We start from the raw sequence: 25,902 nt of genomic DNA on the forward strand, positions 1-25,902 counted from the left end.
GGTTGTAAGTTTTCACAAGAAACAAATGCTCATTTTTCCCTTTTCAATTATCACGAGCACGACGGGTTTGCAGCTCATGAAGCTGTCTTTCTAAAATACAAGTTTATTTCTAGAAGACAGAGTGGGAGAAATTATTCAAGAGCCACAGAGAATGTTATGTCGCAAGAAACTGGTCTTTCTTGGCTACAGGAGACGTTTTGTGTAAGACATTGTTTCTTCAAAACCTAGGAGGTTAAATTCGTCACTTGTTAAAAATGATGAATTCATGCTACTTTTAAGAAAGTAAAGAGCTTATAACTTACAAAAGAAATTGTTTGATTCAAGTTGATTACTTCTAGAAAGTAATGAACATATGACTTACATAAGAGTGTTTAAGTCACAACTCAATACAAGGCTTAGATCCATGAAAATCCAAAACAAAAGGGCTTGATTAGTGACAAAGGGTTTTGCACTAATAAAGAGATATTTCAAAGCAAGATTGGTTGCAAAGGGTTTTGCACTAATTGAAATGATTAAGTCTATTTGGATCTTCTTAGGGATTGTGTTTCATTATGAGGATATGCATACAACAAGTGAATCTAAAACCCACTTCTTCAATAGAAGGAATGTATTCAATACATGTCATGAGTTTTATAGATTCTTGCAATCCTAAGATAATGTGAAACTTAAGAGAGGATCTTAAGTAGGACATCAATGAGTTGGAATAAACATTTTGATCATGTGATAAAATATTTCTCGATAAGTCGAGAAGTTGTGTTTATACATGGAGTTTAGTGGGAGTTACGAAATTTTTAATTAGTCCGATATGTGGATGACATATTGATCATTGAGAATGATTTAAGACTTTTGGAGTATTATAATACATCTTGAATATCGGATTTATGAAGATAAATCCACATGATATTAGCGTCAGTAAGAAGTCTTATGTTGATAAGATTCATGACTAGTTCAATTAAATTGAACATATTTGATTGATTTCATTTGCTTCCGCTGCCGAATCAATTAAAAAGAAATGATTTATAACACTTCATATGCTTTGAGTATGATGAATTGTTTTTAAAATCGAATTTAAGTAATCTTTACCAAGTAAGCCATAAAGATTACCCTTAAGTGCTTGCAGAAGCATTAAGGCTATGATGCAAAGTGTTTATGATGCAATTTTGTGTAAGGGTGTTACACAAGTGACAATTGACAATTGAGATTGCGCATGGTTTCCGACAAAACCATAATCAAAACACATTAGGATGGTTAAGATACCATTGTGGCAATGTTAATTAAGAAGTAGATTTTCTAGAATCGTTCTAGGCAATAAAGAACAATGAGAGATATTTATAACGGAAATTGAGTACACTTGCAATCATGAGATGTGCAAGAAGGATGAGTCCCGCACACTATGAAAACAGTGGGAGCTATTCTTAGGCTAGAGGGCCTATGTCTTGATTGGATCTCGACACGTACTCAGAAAGTTTTGTAATGCAAATGTATACATTACAAAGGAAAACGAGTATGTAGTAAGGTTGAGTAAGGTACAAGAAATTGATAAAACCTACTAACCAAAGCCTTCTCAAAGGCTAAACATGATGAGTCATGTCATTTCAATTGAATTGAAATGAACAACTACGTACAAGATCAAATTAGATTATAGAACATGAAATAGTAATCAGACATTGACTATTTATATGTGATAATCGCATTTGTCGTTCGAGTTTTACTTTAAAACTCTTTTATTATACTTTGTTACATCCAAATGGGTTGTAGAGACAACGTTGAACCCCGTTAAAGTGAACCCGGATGACTAGAGTGTTTATGATATAGTCGCTTGTATGAGGTGACGTCTCGAAGTGACTAGAGTGTGATGCGATTGATGGCAAGTTCAAGTGTCATAGAGTCATATGAGATGACTAGTCGATCACATAGGCAGACTGTTAGGAACACTTTGTCGGGCCTTATAACCGCTTATAGAGTTCTGGCAATTTATATAACCTGGTCGTGGCGAGAGCTGCTATAGTATTCTAATGAGACGATTCTTTTGACTAAATATTGTTCGCCTAAGATGGCACAGTTTCAGATTAACTTTGATTTGTGTTACTACGACCTTCGTAAATGGGGTCAAATGGGCATATTTTGGGTTATGATGGTTGTGGCTAGTCGAAGGGAATAAGTGCGATAGGAATTGTCCACCCCCTTGTCAGGGTTAAAACAATATCTCAGGGCCACTCGAGGAGTAATGAACTGGAAATGCGTGGCCACGCTCGGAAGGTATCTATGATAGATAAATCCGGTCAATCAGTTATTCTCCAGATAGAGAAAACCACTCTCGATATGATCACTTGCAAGTACGACCCGAAAGACACCTTGCATTGAGTGGGAGATAGTAATAGGACAAGAGAATTGGTGACGCACACTTGTCGAGGACAAGTGGGGGATTGTTGGGAAATGTGTCCTCAACAATAGTGCGATCACATGATTTAAATATCATTATTAAATCTCATTTTAAGAATACATGTGGGATGTAATATTTACAGTCAACTGGTCCACATATATCGGTAATGATTGGCTGACTAGAGTTTGACATTACTGTCGTGCGACGGTGGTGATCAGTTGATCCCCTTAGGTCATACCTAAAGGGTAACACTCTTAATTGATTATTTAATTGATCGTATGACGATACGAGTTAATTAAATTACTTAAAATTGACGGACGATTTTTGGAAGTAATATTTACGTGTCTTATTATATTTAATTATAATAAGATACGGTCTAAGTAATCGAAGTGTTTTATTACTTAGATGAAATTATTGTTTACGGAAACAATTGATACAGAATGAATAAAATATTATAAATACAAGATATTGTGATTTATAATTGGAAAACCATTTTGATACAAGTAATTGTGAATTACCATGTTATTTTTTATAAATGACATATTTTATTAATATGTTGATTTTTAATTGTTAAAAATACATTTTATATATAAGATGTCTTGTAATGTGTCACATGTGACATATTGACAAAATCACAAATAAAATGGACTCATCCATTTTATGTGAGTGTACCGAAATGGAGGGAGCATGAGGATAAAATTGTGTTGATTATTTATAAGTGGAAAACACAATTATGAATACTACTCATAGCCTTGCATACATAGCCTTCTCTTCGGAAGAAAAGGAGAGCATGCATTGGGCTCTCTCTCCTTCGCCTTTTTCGGTTTTCCCATATGAAGATGAGCAAATGTTTTTGCTTATTTGACACACTAACACACTACATGCAAAAAGGCTAGTGTGTAATTATTCATTCACAACTTCACCAAAATTTCTAGTGTAAGAAGTTTTCATTTCCTCTCTACATTTTAATGAGAAATTAGAGAGATAAAATACTCCAAAATTCATCTACTCTTGACCGAAATATTCAAGAGGACAAACAATAGTTTTGGGTCAAATTTTAGTAAGATTAATATTCTTCTAGTTCAAATAATATTAGTCTTTAAGAGGTTACCTTGGGTATTCATCTTTGGGAGAGATTCTACCTTTGAATCTTGTTCATCCATAAGGAAAGCTCAAGAACTAAGTAAGGTAGGTGACCTTATTAGTGCCCAAATATCCGAAACATGCAATGTAAGGAACCGATTTCTTCTCTTAACTATTATAGTTTGCATGCATAAGATTAGTAATTTATTTTATGACTAAATAAATTTGAAACATATAAGAATATGATAAAAATGAGATATAGATTTCTAACATGATGGACTCATTGTAATGAACTACAAGTATGGAGGAAAAGGAAATATTAACATTTGTCTTTTTAATATCATACTTGTAAATAAATTAACAAGATTTGAGCATTTATATAGTGACCTCTACCCAACTATTATAAATGATTTCAAGATCCAAATTCATATTAACTTGGGCACGGTGTGGCCGATACACATCCCTTATCAATATAACTCGGTGGATTAACTCTTTAATCGATTCTACTTTTAGAACTCTTGGTCGATAAAATTACATTAACATTTATCTTTAGCCCAAAACACATCCGACAAGGGCACGGTGTAGCCGATTCATCCCTTATCAATACTTTCGTTGAGTTCAACCCAAATTTCGAATAAATGTGTCCATGATCCAAATCCATATTAACTTGGGCACGGTGTAGCCGATTCATCCCTTATCAACATGAATTCGGTGGATAGACATTTATCACCCACTTCCCCTACGTAACAAGGTTTGTACCCCGGTATGGCCGAGTGCACTCCCTCACGAAATAGGTTTTCATGGTTTCTACTTTTTGGTAAGGCTAAGTCTCAATTGTTTATTTTTAGCGAGAGGTCATGTCAATTTATCATCTATCACGTTTTAAGTGAACTAAAGCGGTGAACTACGGTAATTGTAATTGACACGGTTGATAAACTCGATTAAAATGATAATGCATGTTTTAGTTATTGCGATTTAACGATGCATGTAACATATAAATAAAATGCAGAGCATAAAAAAAATCTTAGTATGGCCTTCCTAAAAAAGTAAATCTAATAAACTATTACATATTCGGAAACTAACTCCATTGGTCCCTTGAACTTCGGTTTTGGCACGTATCTCGAGGTAACACCGTCTTTAATGGATCGCCTTCTTGAGTGGCACCGTCTTCAAGGAACTCCGGAATAAATAAATTACATAACGAATTACATAATTTCCTATTATACATTTGTAATTAAAATAAAATAAATCTATTAAATAACAAAACGGTGATACGAGATCACAATAAATTACAACCGAATCGATATTCCCATACATTTCGGGTAATACCAATTAAAACTAAGGCCATACTAAGTAACAATTACATAATTCAAAAATTACATAAAATAAAATTATGACAATCATAAATAAAATGCAGCATTGTAATATGTATGAACATGCCCAATTTTATGTTAAATCGCCTTTAAGGAGCCAATATCGTATATTAATCGGTTTGGATTTGCGTGATTCAACCTTTTAAAATCACAATAATTACATAAAATCATATTTATGTACTAGTTAATTACCATAACCATCTTAGGACTCAAAATTAGTCTCCACTAACATATTGAAAATAATTAACTTATATTTCTTAATATTGTTCATAAAAGGACTTAAAATTACAATATAATGCCATAAACTTCAAATAAATCATAAAAATTTCAAATAAATTCTAACATTTGAAATTTAAACTCATGAACATTCTGTAAAAATATCATGACACTCATAATATTCAAAAACTTAGGTTAAAAAGTTTGAAATTTATCGGGAAAAACAATGTTGCGGTTTATCGGATTTATCAATTATAATCATAAAATATGATAAAAAAAATATTTTTATTAAATTTTCACTTTTAGATCTGAAATAGGTGATAAAATGCAACATGTGACGTTTTTCCTTAGTCATGAAGTATGTTTTAGCAATTTTTCACTAATTAAAGTCACTATTTATGTTATTTTTCATCAAAAATTCATAAATCATGCAAAAAGACTTCATTATAGCCAATTATTTTACACACATCTTGTAAAATTTCATGTGACAACATACTAAATTTCTATAACCAGGTTCAAAATATTACTCATATTAACCTATTTCTCCATTTAAAAACGATTTTTATCATGAAAAATCCATATTTCGAGCATAATAACTCATAAAATTATGAAACTTTACAGGTCATCAAAAGACAATATATGTAAAACCATATCCAAAAACCACTGGAAAAATCGAAGTTTAGCTAATTTTAGTCAAAAAATGACATTTTTATCATAAAATCACATTTTTAATGCCATTATTATATAAAATGAACAATAAAAATCAATAAATTAACCAAAATATCCTAAATACATTTTAGGACCAGAAACTTTAACATGCATAATAAATTTCGTGATATATCATAATAAACACAAATTTATAAGTTTTGTTTGTTAATCGTATAACTCGGAAAAACAATAACCGATTTGCATGCAAACAACCTAAGGCTCTTGATACCGTTTGTTAAAAAATGTTATCTCATTATACTCAACATATTCATATATGTTTTACTTTAATTTAGTCATAAAATTAATTAGTTCTTATGCATGCAAACATAAGTAAATATAGTGAAGAAATCATCATTCTTACATTGAGATTTCGGAACAAAGGGCACAAGTAAGATCTCCTTCTTACTTGTTCTTGAGCTCTCCTAATATGGATGAACAAAGATTCAAGGATAGAATCTCTCCCAAGGAATTATACCCAAGATAACCTCCTAAAAGACTAATATTATTAATATTAGAACAATATTAATCTTAATAAAATTGACCCAAAACTATTGTTTTATCTCTTGTATTTCGGCCAAGAGAGGAAGATATTTGGTGTTTTTATTTCTCTAGTTTTTCTTAGAGAGCTTTTTTTATTTCTTACACTAGAAATATTATATGATTTATGAATGAATAATAATAGAGAAAAACTCTCTATTTGGTCTTTCGAAAACCGGTGCGAAGGAGGGAATGGGGAGCCAATGCATGGTCAAGTTTTTCTATACAAGAAAACATAGGCTTGCATGGCTAAAGCTAGGTGTAATTATTTTGTTTCCACTCAAATAATTTAACATAATATAAACACCACACTCCCTCCATATTTCGGTCCATATGGGATAAAATGGATTCCATTTTATCTTTGTCAATTTGTCACATGTAACAAGTCATGTAAAATTGTCATGTATTTTTAACGTATTAAAAATCAACGTATCAATAAAATACGTCATGTACAAAATCGACTTAGTAATTCACAATTACTTGTACCAAAACACTTTACCAATTATAAATTACAACATCTTGTATTTATAATAAATTATTCATTCACTTCAATTGTTTCCGTAAACAATAATTTCATCTAAGTAATAAAACAATTCGATCACTTAGACCGTATCTTATTTAATCAAATTATAATGAGATACGTAAATATTACTTCCAAAATCGTCCGTCAATTTTAAGTAATTTAATTAACCCGTATCGTCATACGATCAATTAAATAATCAATTAAGAGTGTTACCCTTTAGGTATGACCTAAGGGGATCAACTGATCACCACCGTCGCACGACAGTAATGTCAAACTCTAGTCAGCTAATCATTACCGATATGTGCGGACCAGTTGACAGTAAAATATTACTTCCCACATGTATTCTTAAAATGAGACTTAAACATGTGATCATCATGATCGACAGTTGAGATCGCATTATTGTCGGAGGACACATATTCCAACATTTACGCCATTTCAGAAAATCAGTTACCTTTCTTATTAGTTTGCAAAACATTTTTTTATATAATCAGTTACATTATCAACTCCTAAATTTCAGCTACTTTATCAGTTACATTTTCAGGTTTCAGCTAACTTTTCAGTTTTCAGCTATTTTTTTAATTAATTTTAACAAAAAGAGCCTAACTATTTGACTTTTCACAATTTTTGAGAGAACATTTTTACCACGTTTTTCTTTATTTATTATATTGTTTTTTCGTGTCGCAATTACAACTTTCCGAAACTTTTTTTATAACAAAAGTAAATACGTCAATTTTATATGTAGTTATTATGACTCATCACGAGTTTGTAACGGTCACAAACAAAAATCTGTCTTGTCTGAAACATCGAATTGAAGTATAAGACTCTCCTCGATCATAAGTTGTCATATCTATAAAAGTATATTTTAGACTTTTTGTCAAACACAATATATATATTGGCAACTTTATCATTTTTAGATCCTGAATTATATTGGCTACTTTATCATTCTAACCAATTTTCTTTTTACCTGTTTTTTTATATTCAAAATCTAGCCTTACTACATTTAATCCGGTACAACATAAAAAAACATTAACAACGCAAATTAGGTTAACCAACGCAAAAAAGGTGAAAAGGAAAAAAAAAATAGAATTTTTATACTCGTAATATGTCAATTGAGACTGAGGTATGTTAAAAAAATAAAAATACTGAGTGTTGGGATGAAGAAACACATACGACCGTCGCCTTGATCTCCAATTTCAGCCTTAATTGTTCTTTGACCTGCAGCTAATCCCTCTCCAGTGAGCCAATTTAAGCGGTCCTTGCACGTACCCTAGAATCAATACAAAATGGCATCGTTAAATTGCATCGTTCGAGTTATTTAAAAGGACAAGAATGCTATTTTTTTTTTTAAAAAAAAAAAAAAATTGTAAATACTGCATCATATATTACCGGTATTGTTATTGTTGGAGGCGGAGCTAATTCTTGTTAAACCTCTGGAACGAAGGTTGAAAACGGAAGGAAAAAATCATTTTGTCAGTAACTTGTTGTCCTTAATCCTGGTCACTTAAACCCACAATAAATTTTAATATTCTAAATTTGCATCGTTGTTTTGAGAGATGCGTGTTAACTGCCAAGCTTCAATTCCTTCAGATTTTGAATGCATGTTGTTAAATCAAATAAAGTTGGTTCATTGTATTATTAAGTTGTTCATTGTATACCATATTACAAATAAATACTCAAAATTTATGGTTTCAATGTAAAAAAGTTGGTTCACAATTGGATAATTATATGAAACTTGAGGAGATCTTGTTTTCACAATACACTATTTTTACTTATTAAGAAAAGTAAAACGGTAACAAAAAGTAACACAATGAAAATGGGGTATGGTACTCGATCGTGTAAATTAACACTACTACAATTTAAGGCTACGAGAACGCCTCTAAGAGAACGGTTGATAGCGGAACCGGTCTCTTTCTTATTTTTAGCTTGGCGGGCTCGTAAATTTACAAAGATAACGGTTGTTTGTTCCAACCGTGCTTGTAAATTTACAAAGAGAACGGTTAGATTTGACCAACCGTCTTAAAATAAATAAGAGACCGGTTGATATTTAGAACCGTTCTCCTTGAAAAACAAATAGCACGGTCTCTCTTTATCACCATTCTATTTGTTCATTTGCAAAACCTAAATAATACGAACTTCCCGTTTACACTTCTCCGCACATACAACTTCTATTGCTTTCTTTCAAACGCCATGGCGTCACTACCAACACCGTCGTCTCTCCTTCAGGTTCTCCCTACTCCTTTTATTAATATATTTCCATTGTTGCTGAATTAGTTTGATTTCTTAATTAATTTGTTCAATTATTTAGGATTTCAATAGAGGTAATAATTAAAGTAAAATTATGGTATTTTGATGCTGAAAATTAGGGTTTTCTTTTTCCAATGTTAATTTGAGTTACTAATTGAGTGTTCTAATAACAAATCATGGCTCCATTCATGGTAAGCAACTGACATGGCGTACAAAGCTATAGCCGAGTATGGCTTGAGTCAAACCATCGGCCCCGTGTCGGTAGCAACCCTTTCTTCCGGTGGAATTGACGACTCTGGGTTGCACCATGGGGACGGGATTTACCTCTTATACATGGTAACATGGAATCTATATTTTCATATGAATAGCGTAGCTTAAAACATCAAATATCAAAACTGCATTGATCTTATCATTTTTTCAGGAATAAAAATGGCTACTAAAGAAATGCCTTTTGTTAGTTCCCACAACAAAAATGAGTTTGTTCTTATCAATGCTGAAGATATTGAAAGAGTAAGTTTTATTTTTATTAATTTTTTTTTTGCTGAATTAATTGATTTTATTTGTTAATTTATGAGATCTGTATAATTTACTCTAATGTGATGTTTTAGTGGTTATTGTTGAAATTAGGAACTACCCTTTTGCTTAATTTACTGATTTTATACTTAATTGGACTGTATTTATGTTTTTATTAGTTTAATTATAAAAGGGTATGAGCTGAGATTAGTTCAAAGGTTGATTAAGTTGTAATTTGTAATTTGACTTGTATGATAATTAGTTCCAGATTTATTGAAAAGTTCATAAAAAGTTGAGTTCTTTTTCACAATTATGATGCTTTTTAATCTGGTTTTTAGTTAAAACTTACTTTTTTATCTTTGAATTGGGAAATGTAATATGTGCTTTTCCTTGATTTGAGGTTGTCGAGATCTATATGTGTATGTGCTAAAGCTAGTCTGAAATGAACTTGTGACAGGTGACATCTGTGGAAGAATTGAGTGGACAAAATTGTAAGATTTGTGGAGATGAGATAAATGATTGTGAAGATAATGGCGATCCATTTGTCGCTTGAAATGAGTGAGCCTTTCATGTGTGTAGACCATGCTATGAGTATGAAAGAAGAGAGGACAATCAAGCTTGCCCTCAATGCAGAACTCGGTACAAATGACTTAAAGGTAAGCATAAGTGGTTTTATTTTGCTGCGTAGATTTGTCGACAAGATGATTGTTGGGTGAGGTGTTAGATGTGCTAAAATTACGATGCATCTGCGTTTTAGGTAGTCTGAGAGTTGAGGGTGATGATGATGATGAGGATGGGATCGATGATTTAAAAAATGAGCTCAAGTATGCAAGCAAGTTCAGGGACCCGACTGATCCACATCAGATTGCTGAGGCAATGCTTGTTGGTAGGCTTAATGCTGGCCGGGCACCTTCTAGCGCATCCGGCTTTACTACTCCAAATAGAATTGGATCTTGCAGATCAGCCGATTCGATTCATGTTTGTTTTTATCTTCATGTATTTCTCTTCCTTTCAGATTGCAAAATAGCCTTGTGTGCTTCAAGAGTGGTTTGTGATGCCTTGTTACATGTCGAAATAGAGCCAAATGCGTCCACAAAACAAACAAACTCAGACTCGCGGTGGTCCTTTCAAAGACTTGACTACTTTTAGTGACAATGATTCATCTTATTCGTAGTAGGTTGTACGTTACTTCCATTATGATTCAGACTTGGTATGAAACGACAATTAGTTCGATTAGTTTTTATTTTAGTTATTACCATTGTATTTATTTTACTTTATCTGCACCGTTTATTTTACCGTCCTAATGGTTCAAATTAAATCGGAAGGTTTTTGTGTAAAAATTGCTGGAGTTTCTGAATTGTAACAGGTTTAATTCTTATGAGCTATACGATTCAATCATGTAGGGTTATGATAAAAATGTAAATATTTTTTTTAAAAAAAAAAATTAACAACCAGGACGGTTAGTACCATCACAACTGTTCTCTTTGAAAAGGTAGATCTAAGGCGCCAAAAAAGCTAAAATTCTAACAAAGAGAACGGCCTTATCAAAGAGACCGGTTCTTATATATAACCGTTCTGTGTGATATATCAAAGAGAACGGTTGTGGAGCTAGACCGTTCTGATTGTTGTTACAAAGAGACCGGGTTGACTTGATTTCAACCGTTCTCTTAGATCAAAGAGAACGCTTGGCCACAGGACGGTTCAAAGTACCTATAAGAACGGTTAGAGACCGTTCTCTTTGATCATTTTTGTAGTAGTGTAATTTCTCAGTAAATCTGTAATAAGAAGGTATAAAATCTGGAAAGAAGTCCGTCTTTAAAAAAGTTTATCAGAGCACAAGCACGGTAAGGCAGCAAGAAATGAATTATGATGTATATAGGTAAAATGGATATTGTACCGGCTTGTGCTGCACGTTTCCTCTTACGACTGGACGACATCTTGACGAAGCAATCCTATGTACATAATAAGTTAATAAACATTACCTCAACTTATAGAATTATCTGTATCATATTGACATCCCGATAATTCTACTACTATTATTTATCAAATTACAGCATCTGCAGAAAACAAAATGTACATAATAAGTTAATAAACATTACCTCAACTTATATTTTGAGAAGATGAACTCAGATCTACGGCTACAAATATTTCTCCTACTCTAAACCTCCCTCCTAAACCTTGGAAGAGCTCTAAAATTTGTATATTTTAACTTTTTCTAACCGCTTAACTCTTAATCCATCTTAAGTACTATTTTTACAAAAGAAAAAAAAGGTAAAAAGATAAGAATGAAGAGGGAACACATGTGAAAATGTAGTGGAGGGTTATTTTGAGAGGAAGAAGTTGTAAGAGAGAAAATTTAGACTTTCTAGGAGGATTATAGGAATTTGTTTCGTGGGAAGCAAGGGAAAGGGGTGAGGAGGATTATTACCACTATTTGTCACTGAAGATATAAATCTGTGTAAAAGGCTAACACAGTCATTAAATTGTGTGTATGATAAAGCAGTCACACGATCTTATACATGACAACTGAGTAGGTAAAATTTGTGCTCATTTGTGAGCTGTTATTTCTGTTTTGTCTCTTAGTTAGATATCCTCCTAGGGCAAAAGGGTATGCTCTTGTATATGGCCTATGTAATATGCATGTACATGTGTCAAAGGATAATACAGTCATTCCATCTTTCCCTTCACTCATTTTACAGCATTTTCATCCTGGCTCTGAGAATAAAACTCTTAAAACTCTCGCACCATTAATTCGTATAGGAGTAGATATGTCAAAATCTGACCGACTTGATCCGACCCCTTATTTTCGAGGTTAAAACCTGATGCGTAAAGAGAGGAAGTGGAACAATCGACCAAAACGCTTCCGCACCCGAACCCTTCACGTTGCAAAACCCGAAAATCTCAATACGTGACCTGTTTCCCCTAAATTCGAAATTGCCTTTTAATTTAAGGTCATCATACCAGTTGGGTAATAAAACATAGTTTTAGAATTTAATTAAACTATTATTCCCTCTATAACGGTCAATAATTTACAATTACTGTATAGACGATTTCAAAACCCGGTTTATTTACTACTGTATAAAAAAGAAGCGTAATTTTTTTTTTGGTAGAATTTAAGCTTCTCATCAAAAAAATATCAATACAGTTTTTATAGCAGTCTACATATTACAATTAAGCGACTCTAAAACATACATAATCAAATCAAATTAATATTTTTTAATAAGCCAATCCTTATCCTTGCTAGGCAAATCAATAAGAAGTTTACTACAAATTCTCTCCTTAGCCAGCATCTTAATCTAAACGACTGCTATAAGTCTGTAACAGTTCTTTTCCTGACTTTGGACCAACTATTTTTTTACCCATATTTTAACCCTAAGTAACCCAAATCGTATTTAGCTCAACATGTATTCTAAGTGGGTTCAGAATTTCTTTCTTTTCGGCATTAGTAATAATGGTGGCCGAAGGACATGGGTATGTTCCATTAAGGCACTTAAATAGATCAAAGGCAAAAAGAAGGTCCTCGATTTGTGTGGACCCAAGGGCAAAATCAAAATTTCGATACAACTAGAGCTAAATTTTAAGATATAAAAATTAATATATTAAAAAAGGGTCTTTTTAAATGCCACGTAAGGTTTAGAAATAAGTTTGATAGTATGTAACTTAAAGCTATAAAACTAGTATTTGACCATGTTTATTTATTTTATTTTATTTTGAAACCCACAGGGGTACATTCATTAACTCGAAACAATTAAACGATCAACAATCTCAGGACGTTTGTCGATCCAAACAACTCTACCATCACCTACGGGCAACACATGTGCTAACGTGTGAGCCACTACAATGTTCCTCCTACTGACAAAAGACCAAACAACAGAAGAAAAAGAATTACAAAACCGTAAAATGTCATCTAAAACAAGCGAAAACAAACTCCGTCCCGTCTTGCGCTGCTTCAAGGCTTCTACACGATCATGACCTGCTTCCCGTGCTTGCTCGAGTCCTTCCAAGACCGCGGCCACATCCTCTACATGGACTTCCCAAACCTCCCTTCTATTGTGTGCTATACCCCATAAAACCTTTCCCGAATTATCTCGACAAACCACCCTAATACCCACACCGACCCTATACTTTACCCCCGCATCCACATTAAGCTTGACCCAACCCGAGCTTGGAGGTCGCCATTCATCCCCGCACACTCCCCTTGTCTCTTTCAAGCCCCCGTCATCCCTCGTCTGCACTACCAGCTCCCCCTCAATCTCCTCCACCACCCGTTGCATCCTCCTCACCATGTCTTCCACCACAACTCCTCCCCCATCGAAGATAACTCGGTTCCTTGCCTCCCATATTGCCCGGCACACTACCATCATCAAGCCATACTCCCTCTTTCCCATCTCGCGCCAACAACCTTCCACCCATGATCGAACATCTCCCACACTGACCCTCTCCTCTTCCAGCAATCCGACCTCCTCACATACCCCTCTTGCAACCCAACAATCACGAAAAAGACTCGACTCGACTTGACACTGACACAACGGACACAAAAAATCCTCATGACCGACTCGAAAAGATAAATTTACCTTTGTTGCTAATGCAACGTTGCACAATTGCCAAAAGAAAAGCTTGATCCGAGGCCACACCTGAACCTTCCACAAATTATTCCATAACCACTTACTTCGTTCCCAGTTCGACGTCTCCACCATTTCAGGCTCCTCACCCGCAAGCAGCTTATAAGCCGACCAAACTGTATACTCCCCATCCCATTCAAAAGACCAAAGCCACGAGTCTTCGCGCCTTTTCCTACCCAAGCGTATATTGAATACCCGTTCCTTCTCGAAAGGCAAAAAACATTCGGCCAACTTCTGTTCATCCCATCCACGACCATCACTCGTCATCAACTCCACCACCTTCATATTTTCACCCCCTTCCACACACGGTGATAGGACTATTCCCGACTGAGAACCCACAATCCAAGCATCTCGCCACACTAAAGTCCCTAACCCATCCCCAATACGTCTCCTCAACCCACATATAACCACATCCATAGCTCCCATAATCCCACGCCAAGTATAACTCGGATTATTTCCCAGTCTCGCATTCAAAAAATCACCCGCTCCATAGTGCTTACCACGCATGAGCCGAGCCCACAAGCACCCCGGCTCCATCAACAACTGCCAGGCTTATTTTCCCAAAAGAGCCTGATTCAAAGCGATGAAGTCACGGAACCCCATACCCCCCCATACATTTCGGTTGACACATGCGCTTCCAAGACACCCACGAGATTTTCCTCGACTTCCCTTCTTCGTGTCCCCACCAAAACGTTGACACAAGTGCTCTCGGCTCGTCACAAAAAGAGGCAGGGAGTTTAAACACACTTATCACATAGGTAGGGAGCAAATTGGCAACCGCCTTTTTGAGAATCTCCTTACCCGCCCTAGACAAAATTTTCCCACGCCACCCTTGTAATCGTTTATTGAGCTTATTGCGCACAATGTTGGTTATAGGCTTCTTCGACCGACCCACAACAGTAGGTAAATCCAGATAGCGCTCTTGTTCCTCAACAACACCCACGCCCAACCTATCAGCGATACTATTCCTACACCCCTCAGTAACCCCGCGGCTAAACGAGATGGTCGTTTTGTCCAAATTCACCATTTGACCAGAAGCAAACTCATATTGACTCACCTCCGTTGCCTCACCCTCACTTGCTTTCAGAAAGAAAATAATATCATCGACAAATAATAAATGCGATATCACTGGAGCTTGGGGCACAATACGAAGCCCATGAAGCGAGCTATTTTTCGTCGCTTTCCTCATCAAGTTGAATAACACCTCCGCACATAAAATGAACAGATATGGTGATAACGGGTCACCTTGTCTCAAGCCGCGCGCCGGTTGGAAAACCTCCTTTACCTTAACATTTATAAGAACAACTGAAGAGACCGTGGTAACTCACATAGGCACCCTATCCACCCACATAGCATCGAAGCCCATCACTCGCAATAACTGCTTCAAAATATCCCATTCGACACGATCGTATGCCTTCGCCATATCAAGTTTAATCGCCATATGCCCTTCTTTATGTTTTGAGTTCTTCATGTAATGAAACAATTCGAAAGCGATAAGGATATTATCCGTGATCAATCTTCCCGGTGTAAAAGCACTCTGGTTTTTCGACACAATTTCATTTAAGAAAAGTTTGAGCCGGTTAGCAAGAATCTTCGATATTAATTTATACACCACATTGCATAAGCTGATCGGCCGAAAGTCACGAATTTTATCCGGCACCTTATTCTTCGGGATAAGGACAATGTGGGTATGGTTTATCCCACTCGGCATTGGTGCCCCATTCAAAACCCCCAATACAGTACTCGTCACCAACGGGCCCACAATGTGCCAATATGTTTGGTAAAAAAGACAGTTCATACCATCCGATCCAGGAGCTTTCAACGGGTGCATCTGATTAAGCGCTTCCACTACCTCCTCCTCGCTATACTCACGGCTCAACACACTATTCATCTCGTCAGTCACTCGTCCCCTCATGCCATCGAACACATCCCCAAACTCACGTGCAGGAGAAGCCGTGAATAGCTCCGTAAAATATTTCGTCGCAACCTTTGAGACCGCCTCATCCCCATACCCCCATCGTCCACAAGCTTACTTATATGATTCTTAGCCTTCCGCTGACGCTCTTGCTTATGGAAAAAACTCGTGTTTCGATCCCCGTTTTTGAGCCATAGAGCCCTCGATCTTTGTCTCCAAAATTGTTCATCCTGTCGGCACAAATCAGCCACCTCCCTCACCAAGTTTCTCCTCTTACGCACTTCATCAGGAGAACAGCCACCTTCATTCAACCTTTCGATTTGGCTACGCTTCATTGCAATCATCTTCACAATCTTGCCAATACTCACCCGTTTCCAAGCTTGTAACTCCGTTGCACTCTCCTGCAAAGCTTCGACGAGATCATCCCCCCCCCCCCGTTCAAAGCCTCGCGTTATTTCCTCCTCACACCCCTCAGCACCCACCCATATTTGCTCAAAGCGAAACCTTTTCGTAAATTGGCCCGTACTTTCCCGCCTATCCAAAACAAGCTTGAGAGGTGAATGGTTAGACCACTCACGCCCCAAGTGACGTAGCCGTGCATAAGGGAACCGCGCCATCCACTCATTAGTACCCATAGCTCGATCAATTCTACTTTTGCGATTATCTTCACCCGCTTGCCCATTATCCCACGTGAACGCATATCCCTCAAATTGAACATCTACCAGCCCACATGCATCCACCGCGTCACGAAACTGATTCATTTGCCATTGAGCTCGTTGACCTCCTTTCATTTCATTAGAGAATAAGATCTCATTATAATCTCCTATACACATCCAAGGCAATGCTGATTGTCGCCCCAGAATCCGTAAAAGCTCCCATGAAAGGTGTCTGTCCGCAACCATTGGCCACCCATAAAAACCCGTCACACGCCAATCCCCATTAGCCTCTCGGATAATAAAATCCATATGATGAACCGACGCCGATAAAAACTCACATTTAATTTTCTTATGCCACCAAAACGTTAATCCACCAGACCTAACCACACTATCCACCTGCATACCATGATACATATCGAATTTCACGAGAACTGTTTTCATCTCACGACCACTGAGTTTCGTCTCGCAAAGAAACACCATGGCCTCGGCCTCTCATTTTAATAAATGACGGAGCGCACCTACTGCATCGGGGTGGCCCAATCCCCGGCAGTTAAGACTTAGGATACTCATTGAGCCCGGCGGGGTTGAGCTCCCTCAACCGCCGCCTCGGGTATAATGACGCCCCCGTCGTTGACAACTTTCGACTTCTTGCCTCCCATCGACCCCGTCCCTTCCTCCTCTCTGCCTCGTTCCCCCCCCCCCCCCTCCCCCCCCCACCGTGACCAGCTTCTCCCTACTAGCTCCACCTCTTCCTTCTCCCACCTTCCTCACCCACGTACGACCTCTCTCGATTTGACCATGTTTATTGGTATAACAAATAGCCATATTTAACCTTACTTTCTCGCTAAAATATTTGTTTTTTGGCATAATTATAAGATCCACATTTCATAACTTTAAAATTTTATTAGACTTTACATGACTTGCTTGGAAAATAAAAAAATAAAAAATTATGTATACTGGGATTAAGTTTTCAAACTTTTGGAATTTCTAATACACTTTTTAATATTTTTATAATTTAAAGAGAAATAATTCAAATAAAAGTATGTTCCAAGATACACTTAGGCCTTAGCTTGTTTGGTACTCAGCAAATCAATATTAGCAGAAGTAGATTGGTAAAGCAGATTATAAATGACAGAACAGATTGACATGTTTGACTAGTATATTTCAATTAGCAGATTTAATAGAAGTGTTTGTTATTAGCGAATTTAGGTTAATAGATTGTTGTATCTATTTGTAAATGGTTGCCATATTCATTTTTCACAACATACTAATATGAAGAGTAATAGGTAAAAGATAAGGGACTCAACTATGAGTTTTTTAGAGATAAGGGACTCAACTTTTAAATAGTACAGTTAAGGGACTCAAGGGTTAAAAGTAACGGAATGTTCACATTATTGACAAAAATGTTGACAGTTAGCTACATAATTGTCAAATAAATCCTTCTTGTCCAAAATACATGTATTCTGAAAGACAAAAAATTGCATTTAACACTTGACAAAAGTGGAGTAATATAATGAAGTGCTTCCTTGGCTCTTCTTACAGTCACATTATTCTCCCTTCATGATCTATGGTTTGCCCTTTGCCAAGCTCTGGAAAAAAAAATTAATTGGCCAACAATGCATAAACAAAGCACACAAATTTAATACATGGATTTTTGAATATTTGATTATAAAAGCATATATAATTATTGTTGAATAAAAAAGATTGTTACTTGAAAAGAGATGAAGAAATTTAAGGAAACCTCCATCCTGACAACTCCATATACAATAAGGGATTCATATAAAAAATAATTGAAATAGATTAATATCACAAGAGAAAACTTAAATTGAACAATTAATTAGGAGTATTAGTATCACTTACTTGGTTGTTTCTTCAGAAAGGATAATTTTTTCTAGGATTTGTTTCAATTTTTTGGATGCCCTTATTTTTGATTTTGGAGAAGATGGAGAGGGTTTTGTGTAGAATATCAGTTTAGGTTTGATCTAAGTGACTTTTAGAATTCAATTATTTTATTTCCTATTTTTAATAAAATATACTTGCAACTTACATCGGCGCCATTTTTTCGGGGGGCATATCAAGGATTACACAATATGGGATAACGGCGTTATAACGGAGTCCTTTAACTGTAATATTTAAATGTGTTGAATCTCTTATCTGTAAAATAACCCATAGTTGAGTCCCTTATCTTACCTAGTACTCCTAATGTGAATATGCTGGGGGGAGCAGCATATTGAAAAATAGTAGATTGGAGCTCCAATCTACTGTTTTAATATGTCATTTACCAAACATTCAAATTAGTAGATTTTTTACTAATGTGTTGTTTTTTTTTCATTACTAATGTGTTGTTTTTTTTCTTCTCCAGAAGACCATTACTTCTTTATATCAGTTGGTCTTGCTTCAGACGGGTTATTTTAGTTTGAAATATTAAGATGAGATTTTGTAACCATTTTACAGTCAAATGTGACCACTATTGAAAAAAAAAGTTATCATAAGCTGTAACACTGGTTGTATCATTGTGCTTTAGTTTTCACCATAAAATGGTTACATATGCCCTTCTGAAATTTCAGACGAAAAGTGACCGTCTGAAACAAGAATTTGTTTCTTTACAATTCTTGTTGTAACTCCACTTATTCTCTTCTCTGCTTGGCCAAACTTATACTCCATAGAAGTCTTATATCGTGAGACTGTCTTACGTTGTGAAATCGTCTTATAATTTGTGCTATAATTTGTGAGACCGTTTTACATATAAGTAATATAGTTACTAAAAAACAAAGTGAAAAAATAGGATAAGTGTGAGTAGGCCAAACATATCATTTTTTTAAGAAACTACTTTTACAAATATTAGGCCAAACAACTCCAACTTTTTCAAGAAGTAGTTTCTTAACAAACTCATTCTAAGAAGTAAAAACACTTTCACATAAACTTGGCCAAACGGCACGTAGTATATAGGGGACGCGAGTAAAATTTGTATAGATACATATATGAGTAAATTGTTTAACAAAAATAAAATATTGACCCAACTATGAAACTTTTAGCACTCCACATGTGAGAATATATTCAGATTCATAATATGTTAGGTAACATGTATACTCATAAAATAACTTCGAAAACTTAGGAGAAACTTATAACTAAGAATATTTTTGTATGTAAGCCCATTTGAGCAAGCACAACATTTAGGCAGAATTTTTTTAAGAGACTTATTCTTTTAGTTAATAATAAATAATTAATTAATAATAGAGATGTTTTCATTGCACATTTTCATTTTGAATAGTATTGTAAATGAGAATTCAAGTAAAGTGATGAAGGATAATCATGGAAAAGATTGTACAATTTGCCGATACTTTCATGATAATCATCAAAAGCCCATTGAATCTTGACCAAGATACTTAAGAATCAGAGTTTGATTCTTAAGTGAATATGGTTTATTTAATCACCCTTCTTTCATGAGATTTATAATTATACTTGAGTGTTTTCAGTGAGGTATCATCAAATAAATCGTGAGAGGTAGGGTGATGGTGGTGGCGTTGTACAGTGGGTGTGGTTTGTGATGGCCGACTGGTGTTTTGGCAAGGGAGGCCGACTTATGTTTGCCGGCTCGGAAGGTGGTGGTGCCTACTGATTTTGTCTATTTTTTTTTAATAATACGAGTATTAGGGTAGAGGGGGTAGAAAAAAATGGCAGGGTAAAGCCGTAAAAAACGTATGTGAAAGAGTAAAATTCGTATCTGAAAAAGCATGGCCCTTTTTTATTATATATTGAAGGGCAAAAAGGGAATATAAATTTAAATCAGGTACCTGAAATCCCAAATGATACTCTATGTAGCATTTCATTTCAGGTTGCTTATTTGTACAAATAAGCTACTTGCCAAACACTTGCAAAAATATAAGCTACCTGAAATTTTGGTCAAATACGCCACATTGACCAAATAAGGTACTTGAAATGCTCTGCCAAACAGAGCCAAAGTATAATTGTGGAAAAAGATTGCATAATTGTGGAAAATATTGCATAATCAAATTATTGATTGTCTTCTTGTAAAATAGGTAACATAATACATATAAATATAGTATAAATTAGTGATTCAAGTCACTCGTTTAATATGGTGAGCTACTTCTAATGTCCACTATTTACAATTTTATTTCCAATCTTGTGCTGATAGTATCCGAAAAAAAAGGCCCAACCTAGAAGAGATGCTCTTAGGCGGGAAAACAAAGAGAATTTGTATTCTCTTAGTAGTAAGGGAGATTTAAATGTTGATTTTCCTTTTCGTAAGAATCGCAAAATGACTAAGACTGATTTATTAAATAGAGGAAGAAGTCGATTCACGTCACTTGTTTTTGTTATAATCATACATCATACTCATATATAACTATATAAGTGACTTAACATAACTATGACATTTGCATAAATAGAATTAGAAAAAAATTAAATATTGGAAAGAAAAGTATAAGTCTGTTAATATCCCTGCGATATTGGAAAATATATAAACGGAGTACATACTAACTATCATTATGAGAAATTAATTTTTCATATTGTATCGACCTCTTACCAAATTAGCAATTTTACCCAAATTATTTCCCAAACTAGCCATTGTCAAAATCAAATACTCCCTCCTATTCTTAATAACTCTCCCTATTTTCTTTTTCATCTATTCACAATACTCTCCTTATTTCCTTATTTGGCAACCTTTTATACTTATTTTAATCACCCCACCCCACAACAATACCCCACAATACCCACACTATATCTTATTTTAATCACCTTACCCTACAACAATACTTATTTTAATCACCCACCCCACAATAATATCACACAATATCTTCCTTATCTTTAATCTCTTACCCTCACTACAATACTTTACCATATAATACTTCCTCCTTAATTCTCTTGCCCTCTATGAATAGGGAGAGTTATTGAGAATATGAGGGAATATACTGTATATTGTTAAAAGTTTTAACAATGGTTAAAATGAGAATTAAAATTTGAAAATGGTTAGTTTGGAAACAATTTAGTGAAAATGGCCATTTTAGTAAAAGACTGCTGAGGGAGTACAAAAGCACTAGGTCTCATGAGAGATGTCTCCCACTAATTTAGTGTGAGACATAATAGGAAAAAAAGAAATTCAGTGGGTCCCTCACCCCATCATGTGAGAGGTCTCTTAATAACGTCAGAGTTTTGCGGTACACAAGTTAGAACCAGGGGCGGTCGGAAGAAGTTGAAGGCCCTATTCCAAATTTCATTTTGAGGCCCTAAGTATCATATTTACGATTTAAAAAAAAATCATTTGCACTTGGTTTTCGTCCCAATGATTAGTTTTCATTTGTTTTATTTCCTTTCATAAAATAGAGTACAGACAAATTATTATCTAAGACAGAGGGGGTATTATATGTACTTCATTCATTCCACTTTTATTGTCTTTTCTTCATGGGTAATTTACAAAAAGTGTAAAAATAACAATTTTACCCTTTGACTTAAGGAGATTGAGGAATAAGTTAATTCTTATGGAGGGATATATTTAGAGAACAAAGAGGACAATAAAAAGTGAGATAAAAGGAGTATCTATTTACATGGTTTGAGCAAAATAATCATTTTCTCTTAATATAATGTCAAAATGGCTGAAATTTAAAATTTGACAAAGAGAAAGTACATGATTGGGGAAAAGAAGAGCAACAACATGTTAGAAGAGTAATAGCGTAAATATATTAGACAATGGCCCACGTAAACAATAAGTATGTCAGGCCCACAAAATAACTAAATGGTAAAAAAAAATTTATTCTCCAAGATTTGAGCACGCGACTCTCAAGCTTGGTGATAGAAACTCTACCACTGAGTCATATGTTACATCTAAAATATTAGTTGCATATTTAACTAAATACTTAATCAATGAGGCCCTTCTCTCTGTTGGGCCCCGGTTTTAGGAACCGAATTGAACACCCAATGGGCCGCCCCTAGTTAGAACAATATGTTAATATTACAAAGAATAAAGGCTGCCAAAAAAAAACAAAGAATAAAATAAACAGATACAAAGATTATAACTTTGTTAGACAAGACAATATTAGGACTTGTTTGGTTGACATAAGGGAACTAAAGTTCCCGGGAACTTTAAGTTCACATGAATTTCCAATTCATGTGAATTCCCAAAAAGTGTTTGGTTTGCATGTGGGAAGTTAACTCATGTGGGAAGTTCCAATGACCAAGGGAGGGCTTGGTGAGTGACTTCTCACATAATGGAGGAAGTAGATTCATGTGGGAAGTTCTACTTCCCATGATTTTGGCAACCAAACAACATCTTGGTTTTACACTTCCTAGGAAGTTTAAGATCCCATGATTTTAATGGGCAACCAAACAAGCCCTTACAAAGAATCTTCGTGTAATCAATGTCACAATATTTATTTAATTTTTTAGGTCAAAGGTTGTTGAATTGTTTCCTCATATACTATTAACTTGAAAACAAATCTTCGAATGATGTAATGAGTTTACCGTGATTTTTCGTGAAAAATAACTTTAGTCTGTTGGTAGAATGCAGAATGCTGCTGAAAATAAAGTATTCTTTATAGGTGCAGAAGTCATGTTTCGTAAATTTGGTAACTGGTGTTTATTGACTGTCAGCCGTCAGGCTTCTTTTTATTATGCAATCCGACAAGCTAGCTTACTAGAGATCGGCGCCTTGAAATTTCCCATGAGTGAAAAGGGTATTTATTTAATCTGCGTTACATTATCACGAGCTAACGAGGGTAGAGGTGGCAAGTGGTAACGGACCTGAACCAGAAACAAAATCCAAATCCGATGAGATGTTACGGGTTATGAGGGTTATGTAAGCTATTTTAATAACTGGATTGAGACTCACGTGACAAAAAAGTTCATTTGCGCCCTGGCTAGGCAAGGTTGTTTGACACGAACATGACATACATGTTTAACCTAGAGGTTCATTTTAGAAAATGACATATAATTATCACTCTTTAAGTTAAAATGCTAAACTATGTACCAAAAAAAAGAGTTCACAAGTGTTAAACAAGTTAGTTGGGTTAGTCGGTTTAACAAGTTATACAAGTGAAGTAGGTTTGAATTAAGTTTACTTAAAGACAAATTAGTTAAACATATTCATTTGCGTTATCTAAACACTGAATGGATCGGGTTTGAGGTGAGACAATTGACTTATTTATGTAATTGGGTCGAGTTCGACTAGGGAGCATAATGACCCATTTAAGATTAATAAGGATGTAAAACGACACGACAAGTTCCAGGTCTAATTGAGCGTCTGAAGTGGACAAAACCAAGAAAAGAAGAGGTGGTCAATTAGGATAAAAAGCAAGTAGACCAATTTGGGTGTGGATGATTAAATTGTACATTAAAGGCATTTTCAAAATAATAAAGTAAAAAATTGAATGAAATACCTTAAATAGAATAGGTGTGAGTTGAAGAGAGAGAAAGCTGAAAAAAAACCCCAAATCAAAAACCCTAAAAACCGTCACTGAAACTGCCGCAGCTCTCCTCCGCCCACCGTCCCTCTTGAGTCACACACTATCGCCGGAGATGGGGCCGTTTTCATTGCTCTGTCTCCGGAGATCTCTCACTCTCCTCTAATTAAACTTTACTACCCGTTTTTTCTACACCCACTACCCTTTAGCTACTCTCCATTGTTCCCTTCGTGGTTCGTTTTTCGACCTTGAATGTGGTTGATGTCTTTCGCAGGATGAAGCTTTTGGCATAGCCAGTTTCTCTAATTTTGTGTTTTGTTGAAGAAGACGATGGATGTGTTGTTCTCATAGCCTCGTCTTCCTTTATCTCTTGTGTTTTCTCACACTGGTTTTGCGCTGTCTTTAGTTTCTTTTGATCCGTTTTAGGTTTTGGTTTTGATCAATGTTGGGTCTTTACAAGGTTTGGTGTGAGGTGTGACTAATGCTTTGCCATGTTTTTTGCCTTCAATCCTGCTTTTGTTTTAGTAATCAGAGGTGGTTGTTTGTTTTTGGATGGTGGATTTTGTTTGTTCTTGACGGATTCTTGTCCGAGGTCGGCGTCGAAGGTTTCTTTGGGTGGTATTGCTGGTAGTTGGGGTGTGGGATTTTGCTTTGGTAGTTTTGGCATTAATTATTAGAGGAGTGGGAGTCGGGTGAGCTTGGGAGGGGTTTAACGGTGGTGATGGTTCGGCTCAGGTGCGGTGGTTTTCCAAAAACCCTTGTCCGACTTGTTTCTTAAAGTTTTCTCCTTAAAATTTTCTTGTTTGGTCTTTTGCTTATAAGCTTTTATTTATAGTTCTCTAATTTCAAAATAATATACTCTGACAAGAGTATTTGTGTTTTTAATCACCTCTTCAAGGTGGTTTATCTTAGCTTTTCAAGTTGGGGTTGTTTTGTGAAAAGGTATGGCTGCCATTTCTGTTAATACAATTTTCCTAAAACACTTTGTTATTGCACATGGAAATGGTGATTTCAAGGAGGATGATTGGTCACTATTTAGTTCTTTCTTACCAATGGAAGGAACACATTTGATTAAGGTTAAATTTCTTAAGGAGAGGGGTAACGATTTCTTTAAGCAAAATATGTTTGACTCTGCTGGCGGCTGCTATGAAATGGCATGTCGACTTTTATGTTTGGTTTTGGAATCGATGGAGGATTATGACGCTGAATCTGTATTGCAATTAGCAATATCTTTAAATTTGAATCTAGCGGCTTGCGCTAATAAGCTCCATGAGTTTGAGGTGGCCATAAACTTCTTCTCTTTGGTTTTGTCGTCCTTCCCTAAAAATGCTAAGGCTCTATTTCGTCGAGCTGTAGCTTGTATGAAGACTAATATGCTCATGGAAGCGCAAACTGATCTTGAAACTCCGTCAATGCTTGAACCTAAGAATAAAGATATCCTTAGAGAACTTAATGTTGTCCAGAATCTACGGGCTATTAATTATTACGGTAAGAGAAGTATTGAGGACCAGTTGTCATGTGAGGTGGTTAGGGAAAGTAAAAGACCTATCCCTGATGAAAATACCAGGGACACCTCAGTTAACGATAATGGGAGGGTCTTCTTGTGGCTCTTGTGTTACTCCACTTTCTGACTCCATTGTCATGGATGTCATGGATACCTGTATTTTGGATGATGGTATTCCTTTAAATCTCGAAGAAGAATGATCCAGGGAAG

General features: G+C 35.4%; 1 protein-coding gene across 1 annotated transcript; it reads right to left on the reverse strand.

The window, feature by feature from the left end:
* Positions 1-16,113: 16,113 nt before the first annotated feature.
* On the reverse strand, positions 16,114-17,253 carry LOC141640710 (uncharacterized). The gene has a single exon (XM_074449393.1). The coding sequence runs from the start codon at positions 17,251-17,253 to the stop codon at positions 16,114-16,116; it is 1,140 nt and encodes a 379-aa protein (XP_074305494.1).
* Between the last annotated feature and the right edge of the window lie 8,649 nt (positions 17,254-25,902).

The sequence above is a fragment of the Silene latifolia genome, chromosome 2 (genome assembly GCF_048544455.1).
Source record: "Silene latifolia isolate original U9 population chromosome 2, ASM4854445v1, whole genome shotgun sequence".
Taxonomy (NCBI): Eukaryota; Viridiplantae; Streptophyta; class Magnoliopsida; order Caryophyllales; family Caryophyllaceae; genus Silene; species Silene latifolia.

Excerpts from the sequence above, each read along its gene's own strand:
- LOC141640710 (XM_074449393.1), bottom strand. The coding sequence starts at position 17,253 with ATGGTGTTTCTTTGCGAGACGAAACTCAGTGGTCGTGAGATGAAAACA.